Raw genomic sequence first — 21817 nt, 5'->3', positions numbered from 1 at the left:
CCTCAAGTTCAGTTTCTAGTTTGAGACACCTGATAACGTACCTTCAAATCACCATCTAGATGCTCAATGAATCTTGAGTGCTATCCAAATGCAGGTACCTCCACTGACTGCGATGGGAGCTGCAACAGCTACCTCACACATAGACACCTACGTGCAGACACCTAAATTTAGGTGTCCTAATCTGCGTGCTGAGCCTAACCTTCACATTAGGTAAATGAATCTGCTCCCAGTCAGGTTTGTAGAAACACAGGTTTAAAATCCAGATTTGAATAACTTTGATGAACTGAAGAGAAGTAAAGGATTTGGAAAATATAATCTCAACTGCACTGAGAACTGAATATAAATCAGCACATGAGACAAACAGGAATCTGTTCTGTATGTCCGGTATCTAGTCTCCTGTTGTTTTTTTTATGTCTTTATATACATACCTCCTACTCAGTTGCTCAGAAGCCAGAACAGGATCTGTCTTTGTAGAAATAGATCAGGATCATTCGTCCTCTTAATGGTTATAAGCTGATTATCTGTTTTTGAGTAGATAAAACACACTTTGTGATCATTTGTCCTTACCGAGAAGAAGATGTTTACCTTGTGTTGAAATCTGTTGTATGGTTGATAGCTTAAATTAACAATTCATCTTAATGATTCTTAGTATTTCAGTTGCAAATGAAAATCAGGGATTTATAGATTCTAATGTTCTCAGGTGATGACACCTGAGTGTGCCTGTGTGGGTTTAAATACTTAGCATTTAATGCACAGTAAAAAACATCAGCAGCACAATCTATTTTTACCAGAGATAGTCTATGTAACTAAATGTTTTCAGTGCTAATTAAGGCATTCTCATACAATGACGATGAGTGTTAGACAAATACCTTGTAATCAGGCAGCACTCCAAATCTGCTCCTGTGTTCACACTGGATATTGCTGATAATTATCCTCTTCCCAATCATATTATCATAGAAAACATATCTGGAAGGGACACTGAGATGGGCTCATCTATGGCATTCTCCTACCCCCAGCTGGATCAGCTATACCTAAAGTTTCTAAGCAATGGGATCTTTTTTTAAAATTTATTAAAATAATATCTTATCTCTTACAGTTTTCTTCGCAGGATCAGACATTGTTTTATTTCCTCTTGTGGGACAGATTTTTTCTGATCCAAGAAATAAAGAAAAAAAAAGTGCACCACCTTTTGGTTTATTCTGCATCTTGGGCAAAATGCAGCTACAAATTACCTCTCCATACAAAGAAAATAGATGAGCTCTTCTGTTCCAGCTGTCAAGTTTGGACATAACTGAAAGGGGAACTTGAGGGTATGAAGAGGAGAATTATTATTTTGTCAAAAGCCTGTGTCTTCCTACTAAGAGACTCCTAAACATAATAACAGGCATCCAAAATGTACAGAACTATTTCTGAGCAATATCAAGCTGTGCAGATCTAATATCCTGAACAGGAGCAAACTGTCCTCTTGGATACACGTCAGTCTGTTGGGAATGAGAAGAAGCTGTAGGTGTAAAGCTGAGCAGGAGGTGGTTCACAGCCTGTAATGTTTCTCATACCTGAACCCCTAACCATGGCAAATCAGTGTGGAGCTATAAAAAGAAAATGGGGATTCCTCAAGATGAATTCTAATCCCTCCTCTAGCAGATATGAGCAGATGGAAGAAACAAACAGACAACTCAATGTGTTACATGAGAACTCCCACAGTGTAGGATAAATCCTGAGGTGGCATAGAGCTGATGTAGTGAAGAAACAAGGGGGCATCAAAACGTCTCTTTTTTTTTGTGTCACATTATCCACGAGGTTGTGGGCAGCCACATTTGATTTAACTAGCATTAGGTTTGCCCTAATTAACTTGTAGATACCTAACTTGGGTTCCTAAATTTAAAGATCTGGGGCAATATTTTCAATATATTACTGGAAATGTAATATGCATTTAATCAACCTAAAAAGAAACTTCAGAAAGAAAAAATAAACAAACAAGAGATGTTCTGGGTCACATCTAAAATGACAGCAGACCCCATTTCTGGGGGAACTGAGTCTGAGAAGTCAAAAAAGCAACCGTTCAGAGCAGCTGCAGAGGCAGGAGTGACAGCCACCCCCAGAACCATTCTAGTTTTGGCTCAGCTTTCACCTGTGCTCACTGGCTGTTGCTCCCCTCCTGATACTGTTACTCCAACAATCCTCCTTTCTTTCCATTTATATTCTCACAACTAGTCTCACATCACCAACATACTTACATAGCCTACATGTCTACTATTATCACATTGCCACCTTCACTTTGTATATGTAAATTAAGCTGCTTTTCTCCAGCTCTGAGCTTTTTTAGAGCAGGGAGTGCAGTGTCTTGCATGGGGGATCCTATTCCTTTCTCAGCCTTATGCATTCGTGTAATAAACATGATTTATCTTCCTAATGTCCCTGTAATTTCACTTATATGGATTGATCCAGACCTAGACTATGGAGCAGTGTTAATATGAACTGAATGAAAGAACTTGGTCTTTTAGTATCAAAAAGATGTGCAGTTATGTATTTACACTGCTCTGCAATTTGGGGAGCACTGTGGAGCAAAGATGCTGTCTGAATTCCCTTTTGTACTGTTGTGGCCCTGAACCTGCACGGTTTTATTAGAGTTGTCCATCCAAAAGCTGAAAGTGAAGCCTTCATGGACTGTCATGAGTTGTCACCAGTCTCAGTGCTTGAGAGTCGCTGTGCCAATGCAGTCAGTAAGAATCCAGCCATCAACTTCAAACAGGACTGAGATTAAGCAGGCCTGCAAGTCAGACCCTGCTACGTCCTCAGCAATTCAAATGAAACTTTGTGCCCCTGTCAACAGCCAAATTTGTATTTTCATGAAAAACGTGAAGAACCTGAAAAACTTCACAGCCACAATTAATTCATATAAACATCTTTGTTTTACCTCAGGTGTCCAAATATATGCTGTTCATCTCCGTGAAAGCTCTTGAGGTGCCCAGGTTCCAAGGGCTGAATGTGTCAAGAATCATAGCACAAAAGCCATGCACAAAGGTATTACTGAAACAAGAAAAAAAAAAAAAAAAAAAAAAGAAAGAAAGAAAGTGGAATTTAAATAATATACTAGGTAGAAATGACCTTTTTTTTTGTCTACCTCCAGAACTAAGTGCATCAATATTGATGAAGGAGAGATGTAGGTAGCCATGTTTTAAAATTAGTGATACATTAAACTCCATTATTTCAAAGGCACCTAACCAAACCCTCCAATTTTGCACATTGTACAGATCTCATTGGAAAAGTGATGTACCCAGATTTAAGTAAATTAATGTCAGTGGGATTAAGTAGGCAGTAAATCAGGAAAACACTTGATTTCCTTGCCTCTGATGAGAATTGAGGGGAAATTCAGTGTGCACACATTCTTTCCTGCTGCCTTGCGAAACCCAAGCAAAAGTTTCTCACACAAGCAGAATGAAAAAGTGAAAATGAAAGCAAAGATAAATTAGCCAGTCAGCTGCTTAAAATAAATAGAACTCTAAAAAATCACTAATGTGGTTAGTTCATTACAACGGGCATTGATAATTGATAAGTCCATTGCCGTATTGAGAATCTTCCAGGACTAATAAGCTCAGCTCTCAATAAAACAGTTACCTCGTATTGAACATCACTGGTTTACTGCAGTGCTACTGTAGTGCAGAAGTTTTCATTCTTCATGAAAACAGAAGAATAATTTTAAATGCAGGAGACTGGTGTTACTGTAGAGGTTACTTTAGCCTGGTTTCCTTTGAAAAGCTGATCATACAATTTGTCTCCTACTACATCTGACAGCAGCTTAGGGTTCTCAGTGAGCTTCAGTATCCACTTGCCTTAAGAGCACTGATGGCCAGATACAGACCCAAATTATTGTCCCTAATAAGAGAAAAGCTGCAGAGTTCACTCAGCAATCATCTGCTGGGTTTGACCTGCCACCAGCCTGCACCTTCCACATCAAGGCACGTCTTGCTCAATTAATGGATGAGCAATGGGGAGATCTGGAGGTTTGGGGGGCGGTAAGAGGGTAGATAAATCAAAGTGTCAGGGACAAGCTATTTTTTTGACAGAAGAACAGGTAAAGATTATTTTCTACAAATTCAGCACCACGCTGTCCCAACACAAGTCTCCCCTTGTATAAAATCCCCTCTCCTAAAGTATTTCTACTTGACACATGAGAGGTAGGGCTGTGTCTGGCTCTGAGCTATGCCAATTGATTGGCATGTGCATGCTGGCAAATTGGCTGGTACATCACGAGATAGGTGGCCAGTGAACTCACACTGCTGCCTTTTCCTTGGAGCAAACATTAATTTCTGCCTTTTTGTTCCACTCAGAAAACTTTTCCTGAAGCTTTTACGTTTTTCTTTCCACCTCCTTGACAAATCTGGGTGAGTGGCAGATAGCATAATTCCCTGAAGCCTCTTTTCCTTATAAATAAAATGGAAATAATCTTTTATTATTAAATTTAAAAGTCCCTTTTAATTTGTGGGCTAGTATCCACTAAATACAGAACAATTTTCTTCGCTCATTATGTATTAATACTTCCTCTGCCTGGAAACAGGAACACGAGCACTTTGACACAGAGAGTTACAGGATGTTTCTCCACAATATCAGACAGCTGTGTTGTATCGAGCCATCGCCCCTTCCTTAGTGCCAGTGCACTGTGAATTTAACACGTGTGGCCTTGAGAAGATAAAACAGTGCCGCAGTTCCTGACCCTGACAGTACTAGAGCCAGGAGATCAGACCACGTTGCTCCGATTGGAGCTAGTTGGTTCTCACATGCCAGATTCATACAGCTCTGGCTCCAGCTGGAGATTTGTCTCAGCACTGTAGGCTGGTGGCACCCATCCCCATCCTCCCACAGCGGGGAGAGTTTGTTTTTTTTTTACAGAATCACAGAATTGAAGGGGTTGGAAGGGACCTCCAGATACCACCAGGTCCACCCCTCCTGCCAAAGCAGGTTCCCTACAGCAGGCTGCCCAGGTAGGCGTCCAGATGGGCCTTGAATATCTCCAGAGAAGGAGACCCCACAACCTCCCTGGGCAGCCTGTCCCAGTGCTCCGTCACCCTCCCAGTGCAGAAGTTCTTTCGCGTGTTGGTGCGGAACTGCCTGGGCTCCATTTTGTGGCCGTTGCCCCTTGTCCTGTCCCCACAGAGCACTGAAAAGAGGTTGGCCAAATCCCTCTGTCTCCCACACTTCGGGTATTTGTACACATTGATAAGATCCAACATTGATAAGATCAATGGGTTATAGATTACAGGTTTCAGCAGGAGGAATGGTTTTATGCTTTGCTGCTGCTGGGGTTCTGTCACCTGTGCCCAAAAGACCACGTATTGCAGTCCCCATCAGGGTTCTGTGCTGATTTATAGTCTGAGACTAAAGTCCTGCCTGCTGTTCCTCATGCCCAAGAGAAGAAAAAGCACAGTGAGCAGCTTCTCTGGTGGTTCCTTGTCCTGCCCCCTGGCTGACACATCAGACACAGCACAGAGATGTTCAACACGAAGATAAAGTCGCTGATAACCCATTAGTGAGCACTGCTCTGGATCAAGCTCCTTGCAAGAAACGCTTCACTTGAGGACCCCTTCCTCCTCCAGCCCCCATCTAGTGTTGACATGCCAGGCTTCAGCTTCTCACCAAATTAATTCTGTGACTGCACAAACTCTTCTAGCCAAGGTGAATTTCGTTGGTGTTATCCCCACTAAACTTTTGACTTTGCTGGTACTGCCCATAGGAGCTGCTATCTATTAGGATTCTGCTGCTTCTCCCATTTCCCTATAAAAATCACACTAATTTGGAAGATCCGTATTTGTATTGGATAAAAATCCTACTTCATTGAAAACAAATGAAACAGGTGAACAGGAAGAGTCCAGAAAACCAAAAGTATTTTGTGAAGGAAAGAAGCTACTGTCAGAGGGGAGGGCAAGGTGGGTAGAGGGTGTAATTTTGTGGTGAGAATTGCTCTTTGCAGAACTGGCTTGGAAAAAAGCCCAGCAAGCAAAAGTGGCTATTCCCAAGGAGGTTTTAGGAAAACTTTTGTTCTGGACCTGTACCAGCAGCTACAATGTCCAGCAATGTTTGTAGCAGTAACCACAGCAGAGAGTCGCTGACACCTGTAAGCAAGCCCTGAGACACCAGGTTAGAGGACAGCCAGGCTCAGAGGATTCTCCTGCTCCCTTCTTCCACGAGGTGCCTGAATGAGACCAGGATTTGTACCCTGTTGTGGGGGAGAGGGGAACGTTGGCACCATCTGCCAGAGGCATCTGACTGCGTTCCCTTGATTCCCTATGCTATCAGTAGAGAGAAGCAGGCAGCCTTGAGAGGCGTTTGGAGCAGGCATCTCGTGGAGATGCTCTGACCAGCCTTCCGGAGGAGCGCGCGTCTCTATCGATTGTGTAGGCAGCCTTGCAAGGTTAAGTATTTACATCAGGGACCTCAAGATACATACTCACAGGACAGGAATGAATGCCTTCTTTATATCGTCTCTCATAGCATCCAATGTTATTTCATAATGATGATCCTTGTTCACATCTTAAGAATCTCATAATTGGAAGGCACCTAAGAAAAATCCAATGCGAAAGCCAGAGGAATATGAATCACTTTGAAACCTCTGAGGACAACGAAGGATGAAAAACAAGTATGGGGAGGATAAGAGAAAACCAGCAAATAAAGATGAAGAGGGAGAGGTCGAGTAACAAAAGGGCTTTGATCATTCACCTGGTCTTGAAGCTGAAGGGAAATAGGCAGCATGCGTTATGTGGAGCAGTGCTGCCACACAGTGACAGGGAAAAAGCTCTGAGCTTCGCAGCAGTAATGACACCGGGAGCTTTGTTTAATGCCAGAGCCTAACAGGACACTGCCTCGTCTGCTGAAAGAATGCAAAAGGTAATTACCGGAGGCAATGTTATAAATACAATGTCGCTCTGAGCCTGGCTGGAGCGACAGGTGTTGAGCTAGTCACCCTGGTTCAGTTTATTACAAAACATCAATAGTAGTTACAGAGTTAAAACTCGATTCAAGCCCTTTCTTTTAGCAGAATGATCAATAACCAAAAAAAAAGAAAAAAAAATCATTTTCTCGTAGAGTACAGACTAAGCTTTTATGTATGCTATACAGTAATTCTGTAACTGATTTTGAATTATTAGAAAGAAGCTAGACCTCAGCTAGAAGATGAATACATGGCATGTCTTTCTGTGACTAACAAAATTAAAATGTATTTTCAAAGGGAAAGAAAAGAAAAGAAAAGAAAAGAAAAGAAAAGAAAAGAAAAGAAAAGAAAAGAAAAGAAAAGAAAAGAAAAGAAAAGAAAAGAAAAGAAAAGAAAAGAAAAGAAAAGAAAAGAAAGAAAGAAAGAAAGAAAGAAAGAAAGAAAGAAAGAAAGAAAGAAAGAAAGAAAGAAAGAAAGAAAGAAAGAAAGAAAGAAAGAAAAAATAATAATTCTAGGATCTAAATAAGGTTAGGTAGTAATGTCATATAAATTCCAGCAGTGGGCAGAGGAAAGGCATCATGTCTTTAGAAAATCCCAGTCCAAGTCAGTACTGTCCTGAAGTTTCTGTACTATTTCTGTCTTAATACCAACATAGACAATTGTCTAAGAATACCGTAAAACATGTTTCATGGACAGCACCATCATGGAAGTCTCAGCTGGGAGACCTTTGGCTAAAAGGCACAAGTATGCAAAACCTTTTTTGATCTTTTCTTTAGGTAATCCCACAGGATTCCACATCAGAGAAACCATTATGCACTAATCTATCTCTTTGCTAGCAGAATACACAAAGCAGGAAAACAATTTTCCTTGTCCTGGGTGTACGAACAGGGCCTTCCTCTCCCTGTTGTTGTGGAGCTGCTACACACCTGCCTGGAATTTAAGCAGTCCTTGAGATTTAAAGGTGCTGAACTGGCTCCCAGTTGGATTTGAATGCCCTCAGAAGTGTTGAAAATCAGGTCACAGGATCCCCTGGGAATGGCAGCTTGGTACATTTCAAGATAAATAATTTGCATGAAATTCAGTAGGGAACAGGCCTGCCTTATGTTCCATAGACTAGTCCCATGTTTTCATCACAGCACCCCAGTTAATAGGTAGAAGTGTCTTTATGCATGTATTTACTCCTGTTCATTTATGTGTATGCATACTTGCTCACATGCACACACAGCTTCCCTTTAGCAGTTTTACATTTCAGCCCCATCTCCACAAAGCCTGCCTTTACCCTGGGATGAGCTGCTATTTAGACTGGCCACCACTGGCCACCAGGGTGAAACAGGCACGCCTAAAAGGTAGATGTAACATCTGGGCTCACTGAAAGCCAAGGAAATAAAGATATAAATAAATAGTTGTGCCGCATAAAAAGGGAATTATGTATGCTGTCTTTGCTGTCTGTGCATTTTACCTAACAACATTAGGATGGGGACCCGAGAGTGCATTATGACAACTAGACACACTTGAATTTTGAAAAGTCTTTTCCTAGCACCCTGTGAAACCCTGAGAAGTTTCTGTAATGATCTAAAAATAAAGTTGCATTAAGTCCCTTATCGTCTCCCTTTTTATTTTATATGAAAGATCAATAAAGATAAAGGTTAGAAAAGCCCTGTCTGGTACTTGCAATCCTGGCTCCTAATTGTCTCCAGTTGGAAGTGTGAACTCAGCCAAAACCGCAATGCTGCTAGCAAATGCTATAAAAAGGAAAGCTGTCTGAAATTGGAAAAGTTTTTTTCAACACTTTCTCAGAGAAGGCAGCAGCAGGTCTGTTTAATACATTGGGGAAGCTGCAGCCAAAAAAAAATCTGTGACGGAGGAGGGTGTGAAAGGAAACATGAGGCTGTCAATCAATGTGAAAAAGAACAGAATTTCCAGGGAGCTGGAAATGCTATATTAAAAACAAGCTATTTTGAGAAGACTGAAAAATATATTTAATTGGAAATGGAGAGAACAACAATATGTAGTAAGACAGAGAACTGGAAGAAAATTTTAAAAAAGACTGCAACTCACAATACCAAGTTTGAAGACATAGGGATTGAAAGAAGTTGCTGGCCAGTGTTGCAGGGGAATGTGAACTCCTCCCAGAGCTAGAACACGTCATGTTCTCTGTGTGCTGGCCTTTGCCATGCCAAGCAAGGATTCTGAGAACTGCTGTGATCAATTTAGAATGATTTGGTGTTCTTTTAAATGAGCGTTTTTTTGCCACAGATTCCTATCATATATTAAAAGTAATATTTGGAAGAACTTTTCAGTGAATGATCATGAAGCACGAACCATATCAAAACGTAAATAGGCAACTGGGGAAAGTCAAGTCCAGACCTAACTCTCAGAGTCCTCAACATTTATAAAATGTACATACCACTATTTCTACTACAGTAGGGCCACAAAGCCCATCAATGGGGAGATGAGGAAGCAGAAACACAAATCTACATTTACAGAGAACTTCTGCTGGACATAAATTTATTTCATTTTAGAGTACCTATGGCTCTGACAGAAAATGGAGCACAAACAATGAAGATTCACTTGTGCAGAAAACATTTGAATTACTAATACCTTCCACTAGCTTTTAGGAAAGGATACGTGATGAGAAGAACTGATAAGGAAGGAAGACAAGGGAATCATGACTGGGGCACCCTGCATCTCCTTGAACAGTGCTGCTCAGTCCTCAGGCTTGTCAGCATCCCATGGCAGATGAGTTTGTTTGCTAGCTGCCTCATCCACACAGCTGCTTCTTTCCCAGGAGGACTGCCTGAGCCAGGTGTGAAGGAAGAGCGGTCATAATTCCTGCGAGTAAACAGAGAACAGCAACATGAAAGCAATGTGAGAGGTTATATTGCAAAGCAACAATTTTTTGAAGAACTATTTTAAGTAATCAGGGTCTGCAGAGAGTTGCACATTTCTCAGACTAGAAAGATTTACTATGCATAGCACTAAGAAGTGGCAAAGGAGAGCTTTGGGGTTCAGCAGAAAGACAGACAAAAAAGGGGTCCACCTCCCCAAATCCATCTCCCTGGTAACCTAAGCAAGCACATCCTAAACCTTTTTCAGAAACTTGCTGAGCTCCATCTTAGGAAAAAAAAAAAAAAAGAAAGAAAAAAAAAGTCTTGAATATGTTAATGTTCAGTTTACTGCCACTTCCTATAGTGCCAGCAGAGTTCTCCATCTTGCACAGCTTCTTGCATTCTCAGATTGCAAAATCCCCACCCTGTGGAGAGAGCAGTCCTATGTCCCTTGAGTTGTTTTGCTGGACATAAGAAATAACACTGTTCTCATCCTTCATAACAGAGGGTCTCGATTCAACTCTATTCTCTCTGCCCCTCTTACTGTTTGGCTTCTTGAACATGTATATGCAGAAGCATATGCAATAATCAAGACAAGCTGTGAATATACCTTTACCTATATGTCCCTAAAATGCTTTGAATCATCTTAAAATCTCATTTCCCTTTTTGTTTCTTGGATGCTTTGTATGTACAGATTGCAGAATGACTCTGTGGAACCAATTAGGAAGCCTGAGTGTTTCTCCACAGCCACTGGATGAAAGATGATCTTACTAGTTCCCAAGTATACGACCCCAAACCCTGTAGCACTGAATTTCATCCCATGCCAATTACTCTAGGCCTCAAAGCAATCTCATTCTTTCTGTACAACACAATTGTCTTTTGTGTCAATGACACATCCCAAGTTAAGTGTCACAAGTTTTCCCAGCACAGTCCTAATCTTCTTCCCATGGCCCATAAATACAAATATAGAAAAAGTAGTGAAAATGTCAGTTTTTCAAGTACCCGCAGCCCTCCAACACCCCCAACATACCCATTAATGAATGCCACCTTCCCATCCAGGTCTTCTAATACAAGAGTGTCCAAGGAAGCCCCAGTGGTTTTATCACACATCGATAACCCCAGTCCCCTCTCAGTCCCATATCTGTCACTTCGTTCAGGAGAATATATCTAGTGGGTTATACGAAGCGAGGAAGTGGACCATTCTCCTGACTGTGTTAGCAACGTGTGAGTTAATCTTCGAGAAGACATTTCACTTCTTTTTTTCTTGCAATCCTCAGTTTCAAAGATTCAGGTCTGCAGTGTAGAAGAGCACAGTACAATGTATGTCTTCCAAATCTTTACATGAAAGATGAAGAGGAACTGATGAGCTGTGTATTGTAACGCATATCAGTCTGTTCCTTGGTGGAACCACAGCATTTATTTGGTCCCTTCCACACGCACTACATTTATTTATTCTTAATTTCCCACATTTCTTTCCTTTTTTTCACCCTTTTTATTCATCTCAGAATCAACACATTGGGGAAATCTGTTTTTTTTTGGCTGGAGAACAGAACGGCTGAGAACGGCGGGGGAAGGTGCATAGGGTATTACTCTGTCCCCTCACGCCTCAGGAGGGGACACGGCTCATCCCCTCCTGAGCAGCCCACAACCTCCCAGCGGGGTGAAACCCCAAAACAGGGCACATCTCCCTTTTCTGAGGCTCCGGGCGGACACATACCAGTCACACATTTCACTCCTTTTTCACCAACCAGCCCGGCCAAGCCCAGCCCAGCCCAGCGGTGTGGGGGGCGCTCGCCCCGAGCCGGGTCAAGCGGCTTCCCTGAGGGATAAGCAACCAGGGCCGGCTTCCCTCCAGCTACCAGCCCTCCCTCAGCCCTCCGGGGCTGAGCTCCAGGCCGGGCAGGAGCCGGGCTAGGGGTCAGTAGCGAGCCGGGCAGCGAGATGGCGGCGGCCGCCAGGCTGTGGAGGCTGAGGCGGTGCCTGGCCGGGCCTGTGGCCGCAGCCCGCAGCAGCAGCAGCGCGGCCCCGCCGGAGAAGCTCACCCTGAGGCGGCAGGCGGATGGGGTCCGGTGAGCTGCGGAGAGAGACGGAATCGGGAGAAAATGGGGGGCTCTGAGAGCGGGTGGGTGGGAATTGGGGCGGCTCTGACAGCGGGGACTCGGGGGGGAAGGGTTAGGGGCTGTGGGCGCAGCGCGGAGCCTCGCGGAGTTTCCGTGTGCACGCTTGGGGCGTGTGGGGTTCATCAGTCGTTTTGAAAGTTTGCTCTTTTTCTGTTTGTTTGTTTGTTTTTGCCTTGCGGTAACCCACTGTATTTAACGGCTTTTTGCAGAAGCATTGTCCTGAACAACCCCAAGAGGCGAAACGCCCTGTCCCTCTCCATGCTGCAGGCGCTGAAGGAGGACCTGCTGCACGACGCCAAAAGCAAAGAGCTCCGCGTTATCGTCATTTCAGGTACCCCACAGAAGAGGAGTGGCTGAGAGAATAAGAAGAAACAGGCTAATATGGAGCTTAAGCTCAGAATATCACTGAACTACAGAAAACGGGGCAGGAAGGAACTTGCAGGCTGGTTTCTTACAGCCTGCCAGAACATAAACAGTACCACACGTGAGCCTTCCCACTCAGACCTCACTGCCCTTCTATATTCATCCTGCTTTCTGCTTTCATACACTTAATTCCTCATTCTTGAAGCCAGCCTTAATAATTGACTAGGTTCTGTTATATTTCTGTTGATAATTAACACATCTAAGAAGAAACGCTGTTGAAACAGTATTCAAAATGTTAGTATTTCAGTCAGGTTGCCTGGTGTGTTTGCAGAGTTGATAAGCTTTTGTTTTCCTTTTGTAAAAGTAAGCAGCAAGTGAAATGATTGTTTTTAAAGCTACATATGAACAGTAGCTCAAACAATAAATCCAGGTCCTGATAGTCATTACGCTGAAGAACAAACACTCCTAGGTAATGGTTTTCGTGCAGAAGCAGGCTGAGCTTGGATGGCTTCTGTTGCCTTCAGTGGCAGGTACAGATGGTAGTAAACAGGGTTCAAAGGGTTTCCTGTGCTCTGTTCCCCTGCTCTAAGCCAGGATCAGACTTTGTTATTTTTGCCACTGGTTTGTCAAAACTCTTTCTAAAACTCTTCAGTGAAGAAGAGACCATAGTATTGATACTGCAGTCACCTGCAACCTGCAAATGTAAAACTTTATCTTTTAGAGCCTCTATTCCATTTAGATATTAACCTGTAGAGTTCTTAAAGATAATAAAAGTTGAGATGTTCTTAAGCCATTTTTGTCCTCTGTCATTTTAAGATAATCTTCCCCTGTTCTCCTTCCAAACATCTTGGAGAAATAGGTTTACTAATTTAGAAAGCTGGGATTCCCTGTACTAAGAGGAGAATGTTGCTCATGTGTAAGTGTGCGTGCACATGAGAGTGGAAATAAATTAACTTCACAGCAGTGACAAATATATGTATTCAGTATTTCAAATAGCAGTTACACATTTTGTAAGATGCTTCAGGTTACTTTTTGAGAATACGGTGCTCTGGGAGTTTGTGAGTACAGTTTGGTTGTTTTATTTTTCTTGCCTGTTTGTTTTTCAGTTTAAAAATAAATTGCATGTTCCTGCTGATTTCCAATTCTATTGCTGAATGTAATGCAAAACAAGAAATCTCAGGAAAAGGACTTGTCTTTGAATCTTTAACACAGACTTTACAGTGGATTCTTCTTTAATGAGGCACAAATGCAGATGTGGTTAAATTTCCAGATAATGTATCGGTGATCCAGTGAGCTGATTGCTGGTGTGTGGTGATTGCTAGACAGACTGTTAACAATAAGCTGATTCATAAGAAGCAAATGCATAGCTAAGGTGGTGGCTTCATAGCTGTAGATGGAAATGTCGCATCCATGCAAATATCTGAGGAGATCTGAAGGACTAAAAAGCTTCAGATTGGTTTATTTTTATGGCAGATGTCTCCTGAGGAAGGAAAACTGTTGTAGAGGTAGTGTGTAAGTAGAGCCTGTTGTTAGCTGCCACTTGAGGAAAGCAAATCTAAAACTTACACCTCCAGAATCTTGCTTTTTCTACCAAAACCCTGGAGAAGCTTTTTGGGATTCCTTAGATGAGTGTTAGCAGTGGAGGAACAGAGGCCATAACAGCAGAAGAACTGTCTCTAGCAGAAGAACCTTTTTTTCCACTGTTGCCTTAAACACCATAACTAAATTGTTGATGCTTATTTCATAAAAGTTAATCATTAGCGTACAATAAACAGGGAATAACTGTATTTGTTAGTCTGAGAGCAGAGCAGTCCATTGTCACTCCAGCTAACTAGTTTACACTGTACCAAAGAGCAGGTCAGTACTATATCTTAAAAGAGACTGGGCTGAGAGGTGTAAAGAACCTTATTTTTAACTGAGTTAACTTGGAGTGGAAGTAAAACTAAGCCTTTAAAATATTTATTGGCATTAGTGTGGTTAAATCATTTATTGCAGCAATTTAAAGGTATTACAGAGCTCAGAAGGCAATATTTAGGAACTGAGTGTAAAATTCCCTCTACTAATCTACTTCTTTTTGATCATTGACACTTTTATACCTTAAAACAGGGTATTGATACACCACTTGGTTTCTCGATTAGTTCAGACTGACAGAATTTCATGATTTTTTTTGCAGCTGAAGGCCCTGTGTTTTGTTCTGGCCACGATTTAAAGGAACTGACAACTGAAGACGATGTGAAGCATCATTCCCAAGTATTTGCAGTATGTGCAGAGGTAAGCAGTTCTTCTTAAGTGCCACCCTTTTGCCTGGTTTTAAGATCAAGCAGTGATGCTGGTTTAAGTTAACACCTGATCCTGGTGAACTTCTGTTTTCCCTGGATTTCTCTATGTGCAAATAAAAATCCTAGAATGCCAGTGTGCATGCTTCCTACTGGGTGAAGTCATGGTGCGTTCCTTCTTTTACCCAGTTCTTCTTGCAGCTGAATATTTGGGCAATATCTTTCCCAGAAATCCAGGCATAACCAACTTCATAGCACTTGTGCTCAAAGGATCTTTCCCAGCATCTAGCTAATAACTCAAGACAGGCTTAAACATCAAGTAGACAATGTGAAAGTAAGATCTGAATACATCTCTGATTCTGGTACCCCTTCAGCAGACCATACAAGATCTTCTTATTGCAGAAGCACAGACCTGAAGGTTGAGAAGTTAAAGTAGATCCTGGAGCCTTTGGAGAGAACGGTCAAAAAGCCCTTTGATTTTAATGGCATTAGAATTTGACCCCCTAAACCTGCTGAGAGTGATCACAAAAAGTTTGAAACCTTTTATTCTAGTTCCTCCAGAAGAAATAATAATCTCTATACACATTGTCAAGCTAACATTACTCATGGTTAACAAATGCTGTAAAAGCCATGGTATAAAGGTTACTACTGAAGGCACATTGGTATAAGACATAGCAATCATCCTTGCAGCTTTGTCTGTATTTCATCTTGGTATGCTGTCCACAAAGAGGTAAGCACAAATATGACTCAGTGACAAGTTAGCCCCTGCATCAGAAAGGAGTCAAGGTCCAATAGTTTAGGAACCAATAGTTTAATATTGATTTTGCAGTTGCAGGGCAGAATACCAGTATATTGTCAATGGAAAACTGAATCATACAGCTTTTCAGTCACATAATAGGAAAGATGAGGCAAAAAGAAAATGTAGCATGAAATCAAGAGTTGATAAATTTCTCACTTCAAGGTCCAGAAGAATTTAAATTGTCCTGTATGTATCTGTAGTTTTGGAGCTGTATATTCAGGATTCATGACAAGTATAGCAAGCTAGTCTTCGTTTTTACAAAGAGAATGGTGCCTTATTGTATAGTAAGTTTAGTAAGACGGCACTATTACAAATATGAATTTCAGATAAATATTCCTGAGCCCATCACATTTGGAGATATGGAGCTATTCCAAATCCAGCTGGGTACTGCCCTGGACAGCCAGCTCTACCTGAGCCGGGTGCGTTGGACTCGGTGATCTCAAAAGGTTACTGCCAACCTAAATGATTCTGTGAAACTGGCAAAGCAAGTTCAGAAAGAAACACAAGAGGTGAAATGACATTTGATGTAATCTGTTTTATGATGATGATAGTGATAATAGTACTTCACAACCTCTACCTGAGTATCTCAAAGGGATTTAAGTTTCTTATAATACACAACTCACTAGTATCTCCATATAGGCTTGCTGATAAACATTAAGGGCACTTTACATACAGAAATAGAGAAAGAAATTTAGTCTTTATTTGGGATCCTAAGTAGAATGGATCCTACCCTAAATTACATATTTACATCCTGCACTAGGGGAGTCCAGAGCATTGGACTGGTCTTCAAGAGACCTTTGGCCAAAAGGCTTTGACATTTGTTTGTGACTGGTAACCGTATGCAGGTCATTTCAGCTGCTGTGCCTCTGTTTCCCCACGCCTATAATACTGCATTATATAGTTCTGCTAACTTCATCTGAGAACTGAGTACTTTCCACACAGGAGTTTGAGACAGCTAGAAACACTTCTTTAGAGGCTTCTCAGGTACAAAACCATAGATACTTTTTTTTTTTTTTCTTTTCAGGGAACCATTTAACTTTGAATTTTTATAACCAGAAAGTATTTTACTTGTTTCTCTGCGTGCATGCACATACTGTTACTCTTTCGTTGTCTGCTTCTCAAAATGCACTGAAAATGTGTTTTTAAACAAAGAAAACGTGAGACAAAGACTGATGAAATTCAACACTGAATTCAGGTAACTTCATCTAAGTGACATGACATTTGCTAGACTTCATCTACTGGAGAAATTGAAATAGAAAGTTAAAAGCTGTTATCTTGCTACACTGTGCTAATGTGACAATTTTTAAAATCTAGATGATAGTTAAATAGATTTTCTGTCTGCAAGTATTAAAATTAGGTTAGTTTGATGATTCCCACTGTATTTAAGGCAAACCTGAGTTAGAAGAGCTAGACAAATTTGTCTTTCTTAACTTCACCTACGTGAAGTTGGACGTCACACCTGTGAAGTCTATGAGGGTGAAAGCACAAAGTGTTTACCCATCCTAAGTCTAACAGAAATAGGAAAAATTGGCTACATAAACCTACATAGTTGGCTACGCAGCTGAGCAGTGACTGGAAGAGCAGTAGTTTTGTGCATTACAGCCCTAAAGCAGGTTCTGTAGAGAGGACTTAAACTCCAGTCTATGAAATTGGAAAGTGCACACCGTGATACCAGGTCTGTGAAGCACGTGCAAGTTTTAGAACAGCCACGATGTAACTTTAGGGACTAACTGACTGCTTTCTCCTGGGCAGGTTATGACTTTAATCCAGAAGCTTCCAGTACCGGTGATTGCCCAAGTAAATGGCTTGGCTACAGCAGCAGGCTGTCAGCTAGTGGCAAGCTGCGACATTGCGGTGGCGAGTGAGAAATCTCAATTTGCTACTCCTGGAGTAAACATTGGATTGTTTTGCTCCACACCAGCTGTGGCCTTGGGCAGATCTCTTCCAAGAAAGGTAGGCTTCCTTTGCAGGTACTCTTTTTAATTTTGCAATTAGTAGTTTCCCCTTTTTAGGAGTTCTAGTTCCACTGCCTTAACTTCATCTTCCTGCAGTACAACATTCAAAATATTTCATTGCCAAAGACATTTGTAACACTTTGGACTGGGGGAAAAGTAATAAAGGGATGACCTCTGTTTAGGGAAAGCAGCTTCCTGCTGATCTGATTCCAATCAGCAGGAACTCGTATCAGCAGCACGCCAGCTCAGTGAGCCCTCTGCTTCCCAAAAGACAGCTCTGTGCTTTAGACAGTGACGTCCTCCCCCTGATGAGAAACCCCTGCAAGTTCAGGATATCAGCTCCACTGAGCTATCAATTCTGGCCAGGCAGTGACATTTCACTACCAGCATGATCTGCCTGCATTTAGATCAAGATGCTTTACATAGCATCTAAAACCCTCCCGTACCTTCTTCCTGGTTTATTTCCTACTGATTGTTACTATACATTTCTCCCTGCATAAGCAGTAGTATGACCTGTAAAGCCTCCAGAACTGAGAAAATAAATGTTAAGTCGTGATCCCGTTAGATTCATGTGGACAGGCTCTCCAAGCCCAGCAGGGTTCTCCTGAGATTTAAGGACAAGTTCAGTTGCTGGGTAAAACCTTCAAATTTAAATTTCCTATCTTGTATGACCATCAGGTTCAAATACAACTTGCGTGTTTTGTCGTAGTTTGGTTTTTAACTGTACTATACTGTACAGTTATAACTGTTTCTAAATTGGTATTTATGATTTTTACAATTACCATTTTAAATTCTGTGGAACATAATTTTCTCTGTGTCACTCTTCAAAGTAGCAGGTGTGTTCCCTACAGTGGTCAGGATCGCTGATTTGACCTTTTATCAAATGAAATGTTGCCACTGTTTGTAGCTACCAAAGCAAAGATACCAAAAGGATAATCAGCTCTTATGATTCTGGGTATCAGTCAATTACATGAAGAGTCATGGAAAAAAATCTCATTGAGAAATAACACGGAATGGTCAGTGAGCACTTGGGGGATATTTTAATTTGAAACCTCAAGCACAAGATGCTGAGTGCAACAGGAGACTGAAGTAGATGGAGCTGTAAGGACACATTTAAAAACACCCAGACCAAACTTAAACTAAGGTATTTTCAAAAACTGCACATTGACTTATTAGGTGTTTGTTTGTTTATTATTCCATGCTCAGCTTAAAATATGGAGTTCAGATATTTGACTTTGTGGACCATCCACATCTCTCTTGATTCGTATTGCAAACACCAGAGATTCTGGGCTTTTGGAGGCGAAAAAAGCTGCAATCAATGGGCAGGTCTGAAAAAAGGCCAGCTTTAGACCCACTCCTTTTCTTGTAGAAACCTCTTAATATTTCCTTGGCAGTTTAAGAAGCAAGATTTAAATCTCAAATTTGCCAAAAGAGTAACTCGTATTTGAATGAGGAGACTGAAATTCCCCAAACAAAAGCAGTACAGGAGTGGAATTGACTTAATGTGGTGTCTTTTCTTGTTCAGGTGGCATTAGAGATGCTTTTCACGGGTGAACCTCTTTCTGCCCACGAAGCATTAATGCATGGGCTTGTCAGCAAGGTGGTACCAGAAGACAAGCTAGAAGAAGAGACCATGAGAATCTCTCGCAAGATATGCGAAAGCAGCAAATCTGTCCTGGCACTGGGGAAAGCCACTTTCTACAGACAGATGGCACAGGACCTTGATACTGCTTACAAAATAACCTCTCAGGTCATGGTAGACAATCTGACTTTGAGGGATGGGCAGGAAGGCATTGAAGCCTTTATTCAGAAACGGAAGCCTGTCTGGTCACATTCTCAGGATGAGAAGAAATGAATACTGTTTCTAAGCTAAGCTTAGCTGTGCTTCGTAATTCTTCACGCAGTTGCCTTTGGGAACTATATTTCTCTTCTTTCTGAAAGTTAAATTTCTTATCATACCTATGCCAAAGCCACAATAAATTATTTCTAAGTATATATATAATAAATTTTAAGAAAAATCAAACCAAATATTTTTTTTTCAGCAATGAATCTTTTCTGTGGTTTCAGAAGGAATGCAGTGCTACAAAAATCAGTTTGATATGTCCCAGATTATACATGGAATCACATGGACTGGGAGAGAACTCGGATCACCCCGTTTAGTACCTGTCTCCCTAGTTCTGGTTGTTATTAATAGAGAATTATAGGGTTTGGACACATTCCAGAGGTGATGGAGTACTTATATTCCAATGCAGTTCAGTGTGTTACAGGCAGAAGCCAGTAACACTAACCCACTCATTGTTATAAATACACCTGCCTATGAACTGTGTGTGTTATTAGTTTGTCTCTCTCAGCAAATCCTGTTGTTTCACCATCAGTCCAAATTAGCACTTGCAAAACCTAGAGGATTTTGCTGTTGACTCCAGGGAGGCTAAGCCTGGCTTGGGGTGTTTGGTTTCCACAAAGGGCACACTGCAAAAAGCACTCCCTACAGGCTTCAGCAGAGATTCATCTGGCAATGTTCTGACCTGGTCATAATCTTTAGGCTATGTGTCTTCAGTTTATCACAGAATCTTGGGCACGTAAGCCTGACTTTATGCTCGGAGCTGGTCTTTACAAGCACTGGAAGAGGTCAGCCTTGGATTTATGGTCTTGAAATCTTCCAACAACAGGGATTCAAGTGCTCTTCTGGGTAGTCTGTCCAACATTCCCAGTGGAAAAAAAAAAATCTTTAACTTTGAGGCTCCAGTCTGAGCCTCAAAGCATCACTTTTCAAACATTGTCCCATTGCATTATCTGACATTACTAAGAAAACTTCAGCTCCAGCATCTCTGTATGCCCCTTCAAGCAGTCACAGGCTGCACTTAGATCACACTAGGCTCCTCTGTGCCAGACTAAACAAGTCCAGCTTCCTCAGCTCTCCTTGTAGGTCACGTTCTCTAGATAATTGACTCTCTGGTGGATGAATTCCAGTTTCTCAACACCCCTTTTGCACTGGCTGTGCCAAATGAGTACTACATTCCAAATATGGCCTCACTGGTGCTGAGCAGAGGGGAATAAAATATTCCTTCCATCTGCTGGCCACTTTGAGCCAGTTGGTATTGCTCACCATGCATTTTGTCTTATTTGTGATGAGAGTGCACTGCTGGCTCGTATTCATCTGGGCATCCACGATAAGCTGGGTTTCAGCAGGCTGCTGCTCTGCCTGGCAGTTCCTAGCTGGCTCTGGTGCTTGGTGTCACTCTTCCCTGGGTGCAATCCTTCTCATGGCCTTTCTGGATTGAAGACGAGCCACTCGGTATGTCAGCTGTTTCCCCAGCTCAGGATCACCTGCAAATTTGCTGAGGGTGTGTTAGTGATGGGGGAGTATGAATCAATAAGGACGTCACTCAGGTGTGTTTACTCCTTAGTGCGTGGTTCCCTGCTGGTGCACATGTCAGTTTGTTTCTCAGTTCTCTGCAGTGAGTGACTTACCCAGTAAAGTTCTGGGATGGTTCTTTCCAGGGGCTGATCATTCCTCCAAGCCAGCATGGATGAGTCCACAACAGCTTTGGCTGCCTCTACCCTTCCCAATGGCCTGATGCTGACCCTGTAAGCCTTGCCCAGCACTCCTGAGCATCCCCAGAATCAGGCTAAAAAACGTCCTCCTGGCAGGCCTGCCTGTTTCTCCAGGCGCTTTAAACTGAAACACTGCCACAATGGAAAGTCAGCAATTTGGGGTTTGGGCCACAAAGTTGCCAAACGGAGCTAGAGGAAACCCAGGTGAAGTGCTATACAATGTAGCTGTAGCCAGTCTGCTTCAGAATGACCTGAGCACGAGGATCTTATTGGAAAGGGCATTTCTGGTAGAGTCTCCCTGCTTCTGGAAGAGGTCTCATAGTTCAGCCAATCTGCCTCCCATAGAGCAGCAACGGGCTGTACTCCTACCAGGTGCACTGCTGGGATCTGTGGGTTGAATGACACCTTGCTTCCTAAGAGTGAAATTCTGTTTGTCCTTACACTAGGGAACCATACCTGACTAGTTTGGTTACCAAAGATAGCTCTTTTCTAACTGACCCACACATTTTTATTCAAACTGCTGATATAAACATGCATCACTTCTGTGTATACACCCCCACAAAGCACTTCTCTCTGCTGTCCACAATGGATGGTCAGGATGAAAAGAAAGCAATTTCCAGTCCTGCTGCTATTTTTAATTTGAGAAACGTAAACTTCAATTCACCGTTACAAATAGTTCGTTTCTATAGGACTGTGAAAAATGCAGATTGTTGGGAACAGTCATTTTAAAAATACAAAATTCCATTGTAATCACTAAGAAAGCTGAATATGTTTTATATAAACTCACGGTTTATATTGGTAAGAAAACGTTATAAACAGTTGTCCTGGTGTCAGCACCCTGGTGTGGTGCTTATCTGCCTGCCGCAATAAACCACAACAGTTAGGAGACAGAAGGGTTAAATCTGGAGCCCAGTAACCTTCATCATGTCCTTTTCAATACAGTAAGATGTTGCACTTAGACTGTGCTCCCCCATGCTGCTCTAAAAGCATTAGGAA

General features: G+C 41.9%; 1 protein-coding gene and 1 long non-coding RNA gene across 24 annotated transcripts in view; one reads left to right on the top strand and one right to left on the bottom strand.

Moving 5' to 3' along the window:
* The window catches only part of LOC137849904 (uncharacterized), a 47305-nt gene that overhangs the window by 8830 nt on the left and 16658 nt on the right, over positions 1 to 21817 (bottom strand). For 18 of the 23 annotated variants that reach the window (XR_011092144.1, XR_011092148.1, XR_011092152.1 and 15 more), the window contains 5 exons: positions 8984 to 9757; positions 6715 to 6865; positions 6450 to 6555; positions 2918 to 3030; positions 429 to 521 (listed from right to left, as the gene is read on the bottom strand). This is a non-coding gene — a long non-coding RNA (uncharacterized lncRNA). Of the gene's footprint in view, positions 1 to 428; positions 522 to 2917; positions 3031 to 6445; positions 6556 to 6714; positions 6866 to 8983; positions 9758 to 19818; positions 20605 to 21817 lie in introns of those variants that run through there. The other 5 variants (XR_011092138.1, XR_011092137.1, XR_011092139.1 and 2 more) reach the window with 5 other exon arrangements.
* On the top strand, positions 11538 to 19294 carry ECHDC3 (enoyl-CoA hydratase domain containing 3). The gene is made up of 5 exons (XM_068670039.1): positions 11538 to 11822; positions 12083 to 12204; positions 14410 to 14507; positions 17064 to 17264; positions 18792 to 19294. Exons 1-5 carry the CDS (start codon positions 11695 to 11697, stop codon positions 19119 to 19121), a joined length of 879 nt encoding a protein of 292 aa, XP_068526140.1. The 5' UTR covers positions 11538 to 11694; the 3' UTR covers positions 19122 to 19294.

Source organism: Anas acuta, chromosome 1 (genome assembly GCF_963932015.1).
Source record: "Anas acuta chromosome 1, bAnaAcu1.1, whole genome shotgun sequence".
Lineage (NCBI taxonomy): Eukaryota > Metazoa > Chordata > Aves > Anseriformes > Anatidae > Anas > Anas acuta.
Note: the sequence above shows the minus strand (reverse complement) of the source record. Positions and strands in the feature narration are given on the sequence as shown.

Bases quoted from the DNA above. Each gene is read 5' to 3' on its own strand.
- ECHDC3 (XM_068670039.1), top strand. From the start codon at position 11,695: ATGGCGGCGGCCGCCAGGCTGTGGAGGCTGAGGCGGTGCCTGGCCGGG. The intron at 12,205-14,409 runs GTACCCCACAGA...TTTTTTTTGCAG, and splicing joins CCGCGTTATCGTCATTTCAG to CTGAAGGCCCTGTGTTTTGT. The intron at 17,265-18,791 runs GTAGGCTTCCTT...TTTCTTGTTCAG, and splicing joins GCAGATCTCTTCCAAGAAAG to GTGGCATTAGAGATGCTTTT.